This window comes from Cherax quadricarinatus, chromosome 13 (genome assembly GCF_038502225.1).
Source record: "Cherax quadricarinatus isolate ZL_2023a chromosome 13, ASM3850222v1, whole genome shotgun sequence".
NCBI classification, from domain to species: domain Eukaryota; kingdom Metazoa; phylum Arthropoda; class Malacostraca; order Decapoda; family Parastacidae; genus Cherax; species Cherax quadricarinatus.
In genome coordinates this window covers 11604003-11621322 of record NC_091304.1, presented here as the reverse complement: position 1 = coordinate 11621322, position 17320 = coordinate 11604003, and the positions used below count along the sequence as shown (strand labels likewise).

The 17320-nt window shown below is 45.2% G+C and overlaps 1 protein-coding gene across 1 annotated transcript in view; it reads left to right on the top strand.

Annotated features, from left to right (window-relative positions):
• Positions 1-5441: 5441 nt before the first annotated feature.
• LOC128688644 (peritrophin-44-like) overlaps positions 5442-17320 on the top strand; it is a 15320-nt gene continuing 3441 nt past the window's right edge. The window contains exon 1 of the mRNA XM_053776568.2: positions 5442-5723. Within this exon, the coding sequence (XP_053632543.2) occupies positions 5691-5723 (33 nt within the window). The 5' untranslated portion in view covers positions 5442-5690. The remainder of the gene's footprint in view (positions 5724-17320) is intronic.

Sequence of the window (17320 nt, the reverse complement as noted above, 5' to 3'; positions counted from 1 at the left end):
GAAATGTGTCGGTCATTCTGAGAACGACAAAGCTCTGAGAATGTCAGCTGTTCAATGTGTGGAGGCAATATTTATATATGATTCCGATTTACATGAGTGAAATGTATGTTTTCTTCCCTGATCAAAGTGTATTTTGTACGATAACCTGGAATTAAATACAGTTCTCTAATTCTTTTGCTAATTTATTTTACGAATGTAAGTATTGTGGTGTGGGAGTAAATGGCTGGTAACATCAAGCCTAATAGAGGTAAATGGCTGGAGACATCAAGCCTAGTAGAGGTAAATGGCTTTTGACATCAAGCCTAGTAGAGGTAAACGGCTGGTGACATCAAGCCTAGCAGAGATAAATGGCTGGTGACATCAAGCCTAGTAGAGGTAAATGGATGGTGACATCAAGCCAAGTAGAGGCAAATGGCTGGTGACATCAAGCCTAGTGAGGTAAATGGCTGGTGACACCAAGCCTAGTAGAAGTAAATGGCTGGTGACATCAAGCCTAGTAGAGGTAAATGGCTGGTGACATCAAATCTAGTAGATGTAAATGGCCTTTGACATCAAGCCTAGTAGAGGTAAATGGCTGGTGACATCAAGCCTAGTAGAGGTAAATGGTTGCTGACATCAAGCCTACTAGAGGTAAATGGCTGGTGACATCAAGCCTAGTAGACGCAAATGGCTGGTGACATCAAGACCAGTAGGGGTAAATAGCTGGTGACATCAAACCTAGTACAGGCAAATGGCTGGTGACATCAAGCCTAGTAGAGGCAAATGGCTGGTGACATCAAGCCTAGTAGAGGCAAATGGCTGGTGACATCAAGACTAGTAGAGGCAAATGGCTGGTGACATCAAGCCTAGTACAGGCAAATGGCTGGTGATATCAAGCCTAGTAGAGGCAAATGGCTGGTGACATCAAGCCTAGTAGAGGTAAATGGCTGGTGACATCAAGCCTAGTAGAGGTAAATGGCTGGTAACATCAAGTCTAGTAGGGGTAAATGGCTGGTAACATCAAGCCCAGTAGAGGTAAATGGCTGGTGACATCAAGCCCAGTAGAGGTAAATAACTGGTGACATCAAGCCTAGTAGAGGTAAATGGCTGGTAACATCAAGCCTAGTAGAGGTAAATGGCTGGTAACATCAAGTCTAGTGGAGGTAAATGGCTGGTGACATCAAGCCTAGTAGAGGTAAATGGCTGGTAACATCAAGCCTAGTAGAGGTAAATGGCTGGTGACATCAAGCCCAGTAGAGGTAAATGGCTGGTGACATCAAGCCTAGTAGAGGTAAATGGCTGGTGACATCAAGCCTAGTAGAGGTAAATGGCTGGTGACATCAAGCCTAGTAGAGGTAAATGGCTGGTAACATCAAGTCTAGTAGAGGTAAATGGCTGGTGACATCAAGCCTAGTAGAGGTAAATGGCTGGTAACATCAAGCCCAGTAGAGGTAAATGGCTGGTGACATCAAGCCTAGTAGAGGTAAATGGCTGGTGACATCAAGCCTAGTAGAGGTAAATGGCTGGTAACATCAAGTCTAGTAGAGGTAAATGGCTGGTGACATCAAGCCTAGTAGAGGTAAATGGCTGGTAACATCAAGCCCAGTAGAGGTAAATGGCTGGTGACATCCAGCCTAGTAGAGGTAAATGGCTGGTAACATCAAGCCTAGTAGAGGTAAATGGCTGGTGACATCAAGAGGTAAATGGCTAGTAGAGGTAAATGGCTGGTACATCATCAAGAGGTAAATGGCTTGTGACTAGTAGAGAGGTAAATGGCTGGTGACATCAAGCACTAGTAGAGGTAAATGGCTGGTGACATCAAGCCTAGTAGAGGTAAATGGCTGGTAATAAGCCTAGTAGAAGTCAAATGGCTGGTGACATAAGTAGTAGAGTAAATGGCTGGACATAAGCAGTCAAATGCTGGTGACATCAGTAGAGGTAAATGGCTGGTGACATCAAGCCCAGTAGAGGTAAATGGCTGGTGACATCAAGCCTAGTAGAGGTAAATGGCTGGTGACATCAAGCCTAGTAGAGGTAAATGGCTGGTGACATCAAGCCTAGTAGAGGTAAATGGCTGGTAACATCAAGCCCAGTAGAGGTAAATGGCTGGTGACATCAAGCCTAGTAGAGGTAAATGGCTGGTGACATCAAGCCTAGTAGAGGTAAATGGCTGGTAACATCAAGTCTAGTAGAGGTAAATGGCTGGTGACATCAAGCCTAGTAGAGGTAAATGGCTGGTAACATCAAACCCAGTAGAGGTAAATGGCTGGTGACATCAAGCCTAGTAGAGGTAAATGGCTGGTAACATCAAGCCTAGTAGAGGTAAATGGCTGGTGACATCAAGTCTAGTAGAGGTAAATGGCTGGTAACATCAAGCCTAGTAGAGGTAAATGGCTGGTGACATCAAGCACAGTAGAGGTAAATGGCTGGTGACATCAAGCATAGTAGAGGTAAATGCCTGGTAATATCAAGTCTAGTAGAGGTAAATGGCTGGTAACATCAAACCCAGTAGAGGTAAATGGCTGGTGACATCAAGCCCAGTAGAGGTAAATGGCTGGTGACATCAAGCCTAGTAGAGGTAAATGGCTGGTGACATCAAGGTTAGTAGAGGTAAATGGCTGGTGACATCAAGCCTAGTAGAGGTAAATGGCTGGTTACATCAAGCCTAGTAGAGGCAAATGGCTGGTGACATCAAGTCCAGTAGAGGTAAATGGCTGGTAACATCAAGCCCAGTAGAGGTAAATGGCTGGTGACATCAAGCCCAGTAGAGGTAAATAGCTGGTGACATCAAGCCTAGTAGAGGTAAATGACTGGTGACATCAAGCCCAGTAGAGGTAAATGGTTGGTGACATTAAGCCTAGTAGAGGTAAATGGCTGGTGAAATCAAGCCCAGTAGAGGTAAATGGCTGGTGACATCAAGCCTAGTAGAGGTAAATGGCTGGTGACATCAAGCCTAGTAGAGGTAAATGGCTGGTGACATCAAGCCTAGTAGAGGTAAATGGCTGGTAACATCAAGCCCAGTAGAGGTAAATGGCTGGAAACATCAAGCCCAGTAGAGGTAAATGGCTGGTGACATCAAGCCTAGTAGAGGTAAATGGCTGGTGACATCAAGCCTAGTAGAGGTAAATGGCTGGTAACATCAAGCCCAGTAGAGGTAAATGGCTGGAAACATCAAGCCCAGTAGAGGTAAATGGCTGGTGACATCAAGTCTAGTAGAGGTAAATGGCTGGTAACATAAGAGATAAGATAAGATTTCGTTCTGATTTTTAACCCCGGAGGGTTAGCCACCCAGGATAACCCAAGAAAGTCAGTGCGTCATCGAGGACTGTCTAACTTATTTCCATTGGGGTCCTTAATCTTGTCCCCCAGGATGCGACCCACACCAGTCGACTAACACCCAGGTACCTATTTGCTGCTAGGTGAACAGGACAACAGGTGTAAGGAAACGTGTCGAAATGTTTCCACCCGCCGGGAATCGAACCCGGGCCCTCCGTGTGTGAAGCGGGAGCTTTAGCCACCAGGCCACCGGGCCACCGAGGTGGCCCGGTGACATTAAGGCTTGGTGACATTAAGCCTAGTAGAGGTAAATGGCTGGTGACATCAAGTCTAGTAGAGGTAAATGGCTGGAAACATCAAGCCCAGTAGAGGTAAATGGCTGGTGACATCAAGCCTAGTAGAGGTAAATGGCTGGTGACATCAAGCCTAGTAGAGGTAAATGGCTGGTAACATCAAGCCCAGTAGAGGTAAATGGCTGGAAACATCAAGCCCAATAGAGGTAAATGGCTGGTGACATCAAGTCTAGTAGAGGTAAATGGCTGGTAACATCAAGCCCAGTAGAGGTAAATGGCTGGTGACATCAAGCCCAGTAGAGGTAAATGGCTGGTGACACCAAGCCTAGTAGAGGTAAATGGCTGGTGACATCAAGCCTAGTAGAGGTAAATGGCTGGTGACATCAAGCCTAGTAGAGGTAAATTGCTGGTGACATCAAGCCTAGTAGAGGTAAATGGTTGGTGACATCAAGCCTAGTAGAGGTAAATGGCTGGTAACATCAAGCCTAGTAGAGGTAAATGGTTGGTGACATCAAGCCTAGTAGAGGTAAATGGCTGGTAACATTAAGCCTAGTAGAGGTAAATGGCTGGTAACATCAAGCCTAGTAGAGGTAAATGGCTGGTAACATCAAGCCTAGTAAAGGTAAATGGCTGGTAACATCAAGCCTAGTAGAGGTAAATGGCTGGTGACATCAAGCCTAGTAGAGGTAAATGGCTGGTGACATCAAGCCTAGTAGAGGTAAATGGCTGGTGACATCAAGCCTAGTAGAGGTAAATGGCTGGTAACATCAAGCCTAGTAGAGGTAAATGGCTGGTAACATCAAGCCTAGTGGAGGTAAATGGCTGGTGACATCAAGCCTAGTAGAGGTAATGGCTGGTGACATCAAGCCTAGTAGAGGTAAATGGCTGGTGACATCAAGCCTAGTAGAGGTAATGGCTGGTGACATCAAGCCTAGTAGAGGTAATGGCTGGTGACATCAAGCCTAGTAGAGGTAAATGGCTGGTAACATCAAACCTAGTAGAGGTAAATGGCAGAAGAAAGTTGAACAACTATAGAAAACATTCTGTTAAGAGTCTGGCAGATGGTTTATTAAGAAACTTTATTACAACCCAAGATAACTTCACGAAGTATTAACATTACTTGGATATTTTTTTTTAAAGTCAGCTGTAATGGATATTTTGCTAAATTTGATTTAAATTCGCTTTATATAAAGTCCTTTCATATTCATGTTTGTAAATTTCATAACCACACAGCGCGTCCCGATCATTGTCACAGCTGTAAGCTCACACAGTGATAAATGTTGTGGTATATAAGATGACTCCATGGAACCAGGACCCATAAAGCTACAACACACAGCTGCACCAGCCACAACACAGCTGCACCAGCCACAACACAGCTGCACCAGCCACAACACAGCTGCACCAGCCACAACACAGCTGCACCAGCCACAACACAGCTGCACCAGCCACAACACAGCTGCACCAGCTACAACACAGCTGCACCAGCCACAACACAGCTGTACCAGCCACAACACAGCTGCACCAGCCACAACACAGCTGCACCAGCCACAACACAGCTGCACCAGCCACAACACAGCTGCACCAGCCACAACACAGCTGCACCAGCTACAACACAGCTGCACCAGCCACAACACAGCTGCACCAGCCACAACACAGCTGCACCAGCCACAACACAGCTGCACCAGCCACAACACAGCTGCACCAGCTATAACACAGCTGCACCAGCCACAACACAGCTGCACCAGCCACAACACAGCTGCACCAGCCACAACACAGCTGCACCAGCCACAACACAGCTGCACCAGCCACAACACAGCTGCACCAGCCACAACACAGCTGCACCAGCCACAACACAGCTGCACCAGCCACAACACAGCTGCACCAGCCACAACACAGCTGCACCAGCTATAACACAGCTGCACCAGCCACAACACAGCTGCACCAGCCACAACACAGCTGCACCAGCCACAACACAGCTGCACCAGCCACAACACAGCTGCACCAGCCACAACACAGCTGCACCAGCTATAACACAGCTGCACCAGCCACAACACAGCTGCACCAGCCACAACACAGCTGCACCAGCCACAACACAGCTGGACTCAACACAGCTCTACTGGATTTCCTCCCATAGTGTCCATCATGAGCAAGCATCTGCTGTTTATATCTCTCTCAGTAAGAATCTATGTAATTTAAAAAAAAAAATACCCACTGTTGTGCCTGAAACCATTTACAGATGTCCCATATAATGGAAATGAACACTGGCTGTCGTTTCGGTCCTATCTAAATTTTTATCATTTAGGACGTGAAATTTCCAGTTTATATTTTGAGTCTGTGGAATTTCTTTTCCAGGAATTTCAAAGCTTACTGTGTATTTATATGGAAATTTTTAGTCATTTTGTCTCTTCAGTAATATGTAGATCGTACTCATAGATAAATTTCATGACGTTCAGTCTGCTCGTCAGTGATGACGGTCAGCAGAGAGACTTTCCCAGTGTTCACCACAATAACATAAGCAGAGTCCCATCAAAACATTACTCTGTGCACATAATGTTCACATAATAACACAGTAGTGGCGGATAACTCCGTCACATCAACTTTTTCGGAAATGTTTTGCCCGCTATCATCATCTCATCCAGGCAGGCAGCAGTAAACCCGTTATCATCACCTTATCCAGGCAGGCAGCAGTAAACCCCTTATCATCACCTTATCCAGGCAGGCAGCAGTAAACCCGTTATCATCACCTTATCCAGGCAGGCAGCAGTAAACCCGGTATCATCACCTTATCCAGGCAGGCAGCAGTAAACCCGGTATCATCACCTTATCCAGGCAGGCAGCAGTAAACCCGTTATCATCACCTTATCCAGGCAGGCAGCAGTAAACCCGTTATCATCACCTTATCCAGGCAGGCAGCAGTAAACCCGTTATCATCACCTTATCCAGGCAGGCAGCAGTAAACCCGGTATCATCACCTTATCCAGGCAGGCAGCAGTAAACCCCTTATCATCACCTTATCCAGGCAGGCAGCAGTAAACCCGTTATCATCACCTTATCCAGGCAGGCAGCAGTAAACCCGGTATCATCACCTTATCCAGGCAGGCAGCAGTAAACCCGGTATCATCACCTTATCCAGGCAGGCAGCAGTAAACCCGTTATCATCACCTTATCCAGGCAGGCAGCAGTAAACCCGTTATCATCACCTTATCCAGGCAGGCAGCAGTAAACCCGTTATCATCACCTTATCCAGGCAGGCAGCAGTAAACCCGTTATCATCACCTTATCCAGGCAGGCAGCAGTAAACCCGGTATCATCACCTTATCCAGGCAGGCAGCAGTAAACCCGGTATCATCACCTTATCCAGGCAGGCAGCAGTAAACCCGTTATCATCACCTTATCCAGGCAGGCAGCAGTAAACCCGGTATCATCATCTCATCCAGGCAGGCAGCAGTAAACCCGGTATCATCACCTTATCCAGGCAGGCAGCAGTAAACCCGTTATCATCACCTTATCCAGGCAGGCAGCAGTAAACCCGTTATCATCACCTTATCCAGGCAGGCAGCAGTAAACCCGGTATCATCACCTTATCCAGGAAGGCAGCAGTAAACCTGTTATCACCTTATCCAGGCAGGCAGCAGTAAACCCGTTATCATCACCTCATCCAGGTGATGATAGATATAAAACATCCGAGAGACTGAGTTCGACTCGCTCAGTCTTTCGAATGTATTTCTGGTCTTATGCTACCATATATAAATTTGTTCGGACAGGTAGAGAGTCTTTAACAAAGTAGAATGACTTCGAGCGCGTATAAATCTGTAGTGGAGGGAAGGAGGGGTAGGGGTCGGCCTAGGAAAGGGTGGAAAGAGGGGATAAAGGAGGGTTTTGGGCGCGAGGGGCTTGAACTTCCAGCAGGCATGCATGAGCGTGTGTGAGACAGAAAATATGTTATACATTACTCCTCACAAAGACGTAGATAAGTAAAATATTCTTTCGCAAAAAAAAAAAAAATCATAAACGGATAAATTTTTAATTATTATAAATTTGTATTGCGTAATAAATCAAACACATCTGACCTTCCCCGAGTGACCAGAACTCTGTCTCCTGACTGTCCCTTTCTACCCCAGGAAATGAGAATTAGTTTGCGCCACACAAGTTTTTTAAGCTTTTATCGGATATGGGAATTACTGGTTCAGTCAACTACACCTCTAAATCTCCTTTCGTCTGGCAAATTGTTCATAGGTTAGGTTAGATAAGATCTGTCAGGAAACGGGACATAATCTTTAAAATAGGATATCTTCTTCGAATGATTATCTTCTCACCTCTTCTGGGTATAGTCACAGACTCCTTTTTCGTCTACAAACATAAACATCCTCACTTTCTTAAGGAAGAACTCAGTTTATTAGACTCCTCAAGTTGTATCATGACTTCTGTTAAGTTTAAAATGTGAGCTGCTTGGATATGATAAACTTTAAGGGGCTTACTATGTTGGGTTAGATTTTAAGGTCAAGCCGCAGCTAACAACTTACAGGATTATTACAAGAATGTTTCTCAGCTATTAATCACTAATGAATCAGATTTCAAATGTTCACTCGGCAATGATCAGAGCGATTTTTTTTTGTCACCCATTGTTAACACATTTAGTTGATATCCATCCATCAATAGACTTCAATGCTTAGTTAGAAGCGATCAAGGAACACTCAGGGGCTCACTAATTTTTGCAGCATAAGACGCACTCGTGCTCTCTCGTTAAGCCTTATTAAATACACACACACACACACACACACACACACACACACACACACACACACACACACACACACACACCTAACTCATAAGCATATTATAAAACATATATTTTCAAAGATTTCATCAGTATTCGCGTACATTCCTGACAAAATACACTTACCTCATATATTATCAACGGTATCATCAAACCTTTTCATTAGGTCTCTCCAAGTTCTTGTGCTGTAACACTTACGAAGAGTGAGAGTGGTTAAATTTGGGGAGGCCTACCTAACAGGGGCCGATGGGCTTCGTAGAGTGAGCCTTCATTTTATGTTCCTATATTCTAATTTAGTATGTATGTACGTGTTAGTGAATGATTAAAGTCTGAGTATTTGCTGACACAACACGAAGTAGATTCCATCATACATTACGGCCAACCTGCCGATGACTGCAGTAGTTTGTAATATAACTACACAAACCATACCACGGACGGGGATAGAACCCGCGATCAGAGAGTCTCAAAACTACACAACACTTTACAATTGGATTAGGAAAAGATATAGGATAATAATGATTTAGCAACAGAGCCGTGGCGAGGAGAGGACTTGAACACCTGCACCATGAACCATAACAACCATAACTCTCTTAGAGACTCGAAATGCCAGACTTGTCATAAAAAAAACTCACTAATGTTGCGGGTGATGTCTAAAATCGCTCAAGTCAGTTTTAGGATATCGGAAATACTTGGCAAACAATTCCGCCCCCTTGTAGAAAACAACCAACACCTTGACCTACCCTCCAGCTCATGCACCACCTGACCTGACCCATTATATATACACAGCGTTTTCTTTGTATTAGATAGATAAAGCCGCTGGTTGCCAAGCATCTTAATATACGTCCTTGTTGTTGCATGTCTTTCTTACTTGTCGATATACATAGTATATAAAAAATAGCATAGTGAAAATAGAAAAAACCTGAGTGATTTCATGTGCTGACACATACATACAGTAATACAGTTCATAATAATTTAAATAGTTCCATTGTAATACCAGATTTCATTGTTTTAAATAGTACTAATCTCTAATACTGCATCATACTGTAAATTGTTTTAAACTGTTACATTGTAATACAGTAATCTTCATTAACTAATTCAATAGTGTAATAAGTCTGTACTAGACTTATCAAAACCATGTAGCATTACCTGATAGAATATTCAGTTCTCCTGTACTCACTGTAACTCATCTAATGACCTTATGAACTATGTATTATTGCCTTACTATTCTTAAGTTAAGCTTTAAGTTTGCCCGGAATGCTCTACACACAAAGGGGCTTTTGGCATATACACCCAACTATTATATTTCTCTTTACAACCATGTAATTTGTCAAAATAAACATCTTAATCTTAATCTTTATCTTAAATCTTCAGAGGAATAGGAAAAAAAAGAGGCAAAAAATAAGCATTTTTATACGTTGAACACTGTACTGACAACTCAGAGAAGGTAATAACTCAGTGAGGTGCTGCCTCACTCAGTGAGGTGCTGCCTCACTCAGTGAGGTGCTGCCTCACTCAGTGAGGTGCTGCCTCACTCAGTGAGGTGCTGCCATACTCGCTGTAGGAGGCACACTGATCCACAATTTCAGTAATAAATATCAATAAATCTTTTCTGATAAAACAGTAAATTGCAAAATTAGTCGAACCTCTAAATACATTAAAATGATACTGAACCAATAAGAAAGAAAAATGTGCATAGGTAATTCAAATTAAGAAGAGGTATGATAAAGTTTACGCAGCAGGGAGAGCGTGTGTGTGTGTGGGTATTGTGGGGTGTGGGTGTGTAGGGTGTAAGTGTGGGTGAGTGTGGGATGTGGGTATGGATGGGTAGGACAGTGGGTGCGATGGTGCCTGGGGTGTGGATGGATGGATGGGTGGGTGAGGGTGGGTGAGTGAGTGGGGTGTGAGTGTAGGTAGGTGGGGTGTGTGTGTGTGTGTGTGTGTGTGGATGGGTGGAGTGAGGGTGTGTGTGTGGATGGGTGGAGTGAGGGTGTGTGTGTGGATGGGTGGAGTGAGGGTGTGTGTGTGGATGGGTGGAGTGAGGGTGTGTGTGTGTGTGTGTGTATGGGGTTGGATAGGGTAAGCGTGAAGAGATGGGGTGAGTGTGAGTGGGAGGATTGTTGGTGTGGGGTGTCTGTTTGGGTGCGTGAATGGGTGGGGTCTGGGTGTGGGTTTTGGTTGGTGTTTGAGTTTTGATGGGTAGGTGGTGTGTGTGTGTGTGTGTGTGTGTGTGTGTGTACTCACCTAGTTGTACTCACCTAGTTGAGGTTGCGGGGGTCGAGTCCGAGCTCCTGGCCCCGCCTCTTCACTGATCGCTACTAGGTCACTCTCCCTGAGCCGTGAGCTTTATCATACCTCTGCTTAAAGCTATGTATGGATCCTGCCTCCACTACATCGCTTCCCAAACTATTCCACTTACTGACTACTCTGTGGCTGAAGAAATACTTCCTAACATCCCTGTGATTCATCTGTGTCTTCAGCTTCCAACTGTGTCCCCTTGTTACTGTGTCCAATCTCTGGAACATCCTGTCTTTGTCCACCTTGTCAATTCCTCTCAGTATTTTGTATATCGTTATCATGTCCCCCCTATCTCTCCTGTCCTCCAGTGTCGTCAGGTTGATTTCCCTTAACCTCTCCTCGTAGGACATACCTCTTAGCTCTGGGACTAGTCTTGTTGCAAACCTTTGCACTTTCTCTAGTTTCTTCACGTGCTTGGCTAGGTGTGGGTTCCAAACTGGTGCTGCATACTGTGTGTGTGTGTATGTGTGTGGGTGTGTGTGTGTGTGTGAGCACGCGCATGTGCTTACCTATTTGAGGCTGTAGGGGTCGATCCTCAGCTCCCGACTTCTTCTTTCATCTGGACCGTAATCGACTCGCTCTTTCCTCACTGCGAGAGGCCTGTCATACCTATTCATTGACAAGGATGTGTGATATTACCGTGGTTTTTCAATATATTTATAGATGGGGTTGTAAGAGAAGTGAATGCTCGGGTCTTGGCATGAGGTGTGGAGGGTTAAAAGATAAAGAATCAAACACAAAGTGGGAGTTGTCACAGTTGCTCTCTGCTGATGACACTGTGCTTTTGGGAGATTCTGAAGAGAAGTTGCAGAGGTTGGTGGATGAATTTGGTAGGGTATTAAAAGAAGAAAACTAAAAGTGAATATAGGAAAGAGTAAGGTTATGAGGATAACAAGAAGATTAGGTGATGAAAGATTGGATATCAGATTGGAGGGAGAGAGTATGGAGGAGGTGAATGTATTCAGATATTTAGGAGTGGACGTATCAGCAGATGGATCTATGAAGGATGAGGTGAATCATAGAATTGACGAGTGGAAAAGGGTGAGCGGTGCACTTAGGAGTTTGTGGAGACAAAGAACTTTGTCCTTGGAAGCAATGAGGGTAATGTATGAAAGTAGTTATACCAACGCTCTTATATGGGTATGATGCATGGGTGATGAATATTGCAACAAGGAGAAGGCTGGAGGAAGTAGAGATGTCATGTCTGAGGGCAATATGTGGTGTGAATATAATGCAGAGAATTCGTAGTTTCGAAATTAGGAGGCATTGCAGGATTACCAAAACTATTATCCAGAGGGCTGAGGAGGGGTTGTTGAGGTGGTTCGGTCATGTTGAGAGAAAGGAACGAAACAGAATGATTTCGAGAGTGTATAAACCTGTAGTGTAGGGAAGGCGGAGTAGGGATTGGCCTAGGATAGGATGAAGGGGGGTAAAAGAGGTTTTGTGTGCCAGGGGCTTGGACTTCCAGCAAGCATGCATGAGCGTATTTGATAGGAGTGAATAGAGACAAATGGTTTTTAATACTTGACGAGTGTGAGCAAGGTAGCATTTATGAAGGGATTCAGGGAAACCGGCAGGCCGGACTTGAGTCCTGGAGATGGGAAGTAGAGAGTCCACTTTGAATGAGGGGTGTTAACGTTGCATTTTTGTAACCGTAGTGTAAAGCACCCTTCTGCCAAGACAGTGATGGAGTGAATGATGATGAAAGATTTTCTTTTTCGGACCACCCTGCCTTTGTGGGAATCGGCCGATGTGTTAATAAAAAAAAATATGGATCTTGCTTTTACCACTTTCCTGTATAGATTGTTTTACTTCCTGACAACTCTAAGACTAATGAAGTATTTCCTAACATCCTGGTGACTTATCTGTGTTTTTAACTTCCAGCTGTGCTCTCTCTTGTTTAACACACTCACCCTGTCCACCCTGTCAAGTTCTCTCACCAGTACCTTGTACGTCATAATCATGGCACCTCTTGTTCTTCTGTCGTCTAATGTCGCCAGGTTTAACTCCTCTAGTCTCTCCTCATTGTTCATGCCCCTCATCTCTGGGACTAGTTACGTTTCAATCCTTTGCACTTTTTCCAACTTCTTTACAAGATTCATCAGGTGTAGGTTATACACTGGCGCTGCATACTCCAAGATGGGTCTGATATATGTTGTGTTTATATAAGGTGGTGAACGTCTCCTTGTTAAGGGTCCTCAAAGCTACCCTGAAGTAAGTCCGTCTCGAGTTTGCTGTGGCCATTATTCGGTTTTGTGTGCTTCAGGAGAAATGCTCCAAACAATACCCTGGACTATGCAGGAAATTTTGCAGACTTTCTCCCAGCATCCGGTCTTCTTTGGTAGTCCCTGACTTTCATAACTTTGCATTTGTTAAGGATACATTCTAGTAGCCGCTTGTCAGACCCATTCTGCAGCTTGTCCAGAGCCATTTGTAGTCTTTCCTGGTCTAGTCCTGTTTGTATTCTCTTCATTAGTCTCACATCTCCCATATTACTTACGTATACAAGACACAGTACTGATTCTGTGTTGATGTGTGTGTGTGTAGGCTTGTGTGTGTGCGCGAGTGCGGATGTATGTACTCACCTAGTTCTGGTTGCAGGGGTTGATTCCAGGCCCCGCCTATTCACTACGTCACTCTTCTTGCTCTATGAGCTTTATCATACCTCTTCTTTAAGCTATGTATGGATCCTGCCCCCACTACATCACTTCTCAGACTATTCCACTTGCTGACAACTCTGTGACTGAAGAAATATTTACTAACATCCCTTTGATTCAATTGAGTCTTCAGCTTCCAACTGTGACCCCTTGTTGCTGTGTCTCATCTATGGAACATTCTGTCTCTGTCCACCTTGTCGATTCCTTTCAGTATTTTATATGTCGTTATCATATCGTCTCTATCTCTCCTGTCCTCCAGTGTCGTCAGGTCGATTTCCCTTAGACTCTCCTCGTAGGACATGCCCCTTAGCTCCGGGACTAGTCTTGTTGCAAACCTTTGAATTTTCTCTAATTTCTTATGTGCTTTGCTGGTGTGGGTTCCAAAACGATGTTGCATACCCCAATCTAGGCATAACGCACACAGTGTACAGGGTCCTGAACGATCCCTTATTGAGATGTCGGAATGCTGTTTTTAGGTTTGCTAGGCGCCCGTATGCTGCAGCAGTTATTTGGTTGATGTGCGCCTCAGATGTGCCCAGTGTTATACACACCTCAAGATCCTTTTCCTTGACTGTGGTTTGTTGTCTCTGGCCCCCTAGACTGTACTCCGTGTGTGGTTTTCTTTGCCCTTCCCCAATCTTCATGACTTTGCATTTGGTAGGGTTGAACTCCAGACGCCAGTTTCTGGACCAGGCCTGCAGCGTGTCCAGATCCTTTTGTACTTCTTCCTGGTCCTCGTTCGACTGAATTCTTCTTATTAACTTCACATCATCTGCAAACAGGGACACTTCTGTGTCATTCCTTCCATCATGTCGTTCACATATACCAGAAACAGTACCGGTTTTAGGACTGACCCCTGTGGGACCCCTCTGGTCACACGTGCCCACTCTGACACCTCGCCACGTACCATTACTCGCTGCTGTCTTCCTGACAAGTATTCCCTGATCCATTGCAGTGCCTTCCCTGTTATCCCTGCCTTGTCCTCCAGCTTTTGCATTAATCTCTTGTGTGGAACTGTGTCAAACGCCTTCTTACAGTCCAAGAAAATGCAATCTACCCACACCTCTCTCACTTGTCTTACTGCTGTTACCATGTCATAGAACTCCAGTGGGTTTGTGACACAGGATTTCCCGTCCCTGAAAATGTGCTTGTTGTCGTTTATAAGCTCATTTCTTTCTAGGGCTGTGGTGGCCTGGTGGTTAACGCTCTCGCTTCACACGGTGAGGGCCTGGGTTCGATTCCCAGCCAGAGTAGAAACATTGGACATGTTTCTTTCCACCTGTTGTCTATGTTCCCCATCAGTAAAATGGGTACCTGGGTGTTAGTCGACTGGTGTGGGTCGCATCCTGGGACACTGACCTAAGGAGGCCTGGTCACAGACCGGGCCGCGGGGGCGTTGACCCCCGGAACTCTCTCCAGGTAAACTCCAGGTATTCCACCACTCTTCTTCTGATAATCTTCTCCATGACTTTGCATACTATACATGTCAGTGACCCTGGTCTGTAGTTTAATGCTTTGTGTCTGTCTTCTTTTTTTAAAATTGGAGCTACATATGCTGTCTTCCATATCTCAGGTAGTCGCCCTGTTTAGAGAGATGTGTTGAACATTGTTGTTAGTGGTACACATAGCACCTCTCCTCCCTCTCTCAGGACCCATGGAGAGATGTTACCCGGCCCCATCGCCTTTGAGGTATCTAGCTCACTTAGCAGCCTCTTCACATTATCCTTGGCTGTATGTATTGTGTCCAATGCTTGATGGTGTACCCCACCTCTCCGTCTTTCTGGAGTCCCTTCTGTCTCCTCTCTGAACGCTTCTTTGAATCTCATGTTGAGCTCCTCATATACTTCGAGATCGTTGCTTGTGATCTTCCCCCCTTCTTTCCTCAGCCTGATTACCTGGTCCTTGATTGTTATTTTCCTCCTGATGTGTCTGTACAACAGCTTCGGGTCGGATTTGGCTTTCGATGCTATGTCATTTTCGAATTGTCGTTGGGCATATGTGTGTGGGCGTGCTTGTGTAGGTGTGTTAGTGTGTGCGCGTGTGTACATGTATATGCGTATGCATTGTGTATGTGTGGATACTCACCTAATAATACTCACCTAATTGCGGTTGCAGGGGTCAAGCTATAGCTCCTGGCCCCGCCTCTTCACTGATCGCTACTAGGTCCACTCTCTCCCTGCTCCATGAGATTTATCATACCTCTTCTTAAAGCTATGTATGGTACCTGCGTCCACTACTCCACTTTCCAGACTATTTCACTTCTTGACAACTCTGTGATTGAAGAAATACTTCCTAACATCCCTGTGACTCGTCTGAATTTTCAACTTCCAATTGTGACCCGTTGTTTCTGTGTCTCATCTCTGGAACATTCTGTCTCTGTCCACATTATCGATGCCTCTCAGTATTTTATATGTAATTTTCATGTCCGTCCTATCCTTCCTGTCCTCCAGTGTCGTGAGATCGAGTTCCCATAACCTCTCCTTGTAGGACATACCTTTTAGTTCTGGGACTAGTCTTGTTGCAAACCTTTGCATTTTCCCCAGTTTCCTGACGTGCTTGGCTATGTGTGGATTCCAAGTTGGAGCTGCATACTCCAATATAGGTCTGACGTACACGGTGTACAGGGTCCTGAACGATTCCTTATTGAGATGCCGGAATGCTTGATAGTCGCCCATAATCTGCAGCAGTTATTTGGTTGATGTGCGCCTGAGGAGATGTGTTCGGTATTATACATACTCCAAGATCCTTTTCCTTGAGTGAGGTTTGCAGTTTTTAGCCCCCTAGACTGTACTCAGTCTGCGGTCTTCTTTGACCTTCCCTGATCTTCAAGACTTTGCACTTGGTGGGGTTGAACGTGTGAGTGTGTGTGTGTGTGTGTACTCACCTATTTGTACTCACCTATTTGTGGTTGCAGGGGTCGAGTCTTAGCTCCTGGCCCCGCCTCTTCACCGGTTGCTACTGGGCCCTCTCTCTCCCCGCTCCATGAGCTTTATCAAACCTCGTCTTAAAACTGTGTATGGTTCCTGCCTCCACTACGTCATTTTCTAGGCTATTCCACTGCCTTACAACTCTATGACTGAAGAAATACTTACCTAGTTGTGGTTGCTGGGGTCGAATCACAGCTCCTGGCCCCGCCTCTTCACTGGCTGCTACTAGGTCACTCTTCCTGCTCCATGAGCTTTATCATACCTCTTCTTAAAGCTATGTATGGATCACTTCCCATCGCTAATAGGCCCCCTCTCTGACTATTCCACTTCCTGACAACTCTGTGACTGAAGAAATATTTCCTAACATCCCTGTGACTCGTCTGAGTCTTCAGCTTCCAATTGTGACCCCTTGTTTCTGTGTTCCCTCTCAGGAACATCCTGTCTCTGTCCACCTTATCTATTCCATGGAGTATTTTGTATGTCGTTATCATGTCTCCCCTGACCCTCCTGTCCTCCAGTGTCGTCAGTACGATTTCCCTCAACCTTTCATCGTAGGACATTCCCCTGAGCTCCGGAACTAGCCTTGTTGCTAACCTTTATACTTTCTCTAACTTCTTGAGGTACTTGACCAGGTGTGGTTTCCAAACTGGTGTTACATACTCCAGTATGGGCCTGACGTACACAGTGTACAGTGTTTTGAACGATTTCTTGCTAAGGTATCGGAACGCTATTATCAGGTTTGCCAGGCGCCCATATGCTGCAGCAGTTATCTGGGTGATGTGTGCCTCCGGAGACGTGCTCGGTGTTATGCTCACCCCAAGATCTTTCTCCTTGTGTTAGGTTTGCAGTCTTTGTCCACCTAGCCTATACTCTGTCTGAGGTCTTCTTTGCCCTTCCCCAATCTTCAGGTGCTCCACCACTCTCTTCCTGATAATCTTCTCCATGACTTTGCACACTATATACGTCAGAGACACTGGTCTGTAGTTTAGTGCCTCGTTTCTGTCTCCTTTCTTAAAAATGGGGACTACATTTGCCGTCTTCCATACCTCAGGTAGTTGCCCAGTTTCAAGAGATGTATTGAAGATTGTGGTTAGTGGCACACACAGCATCTCTGCT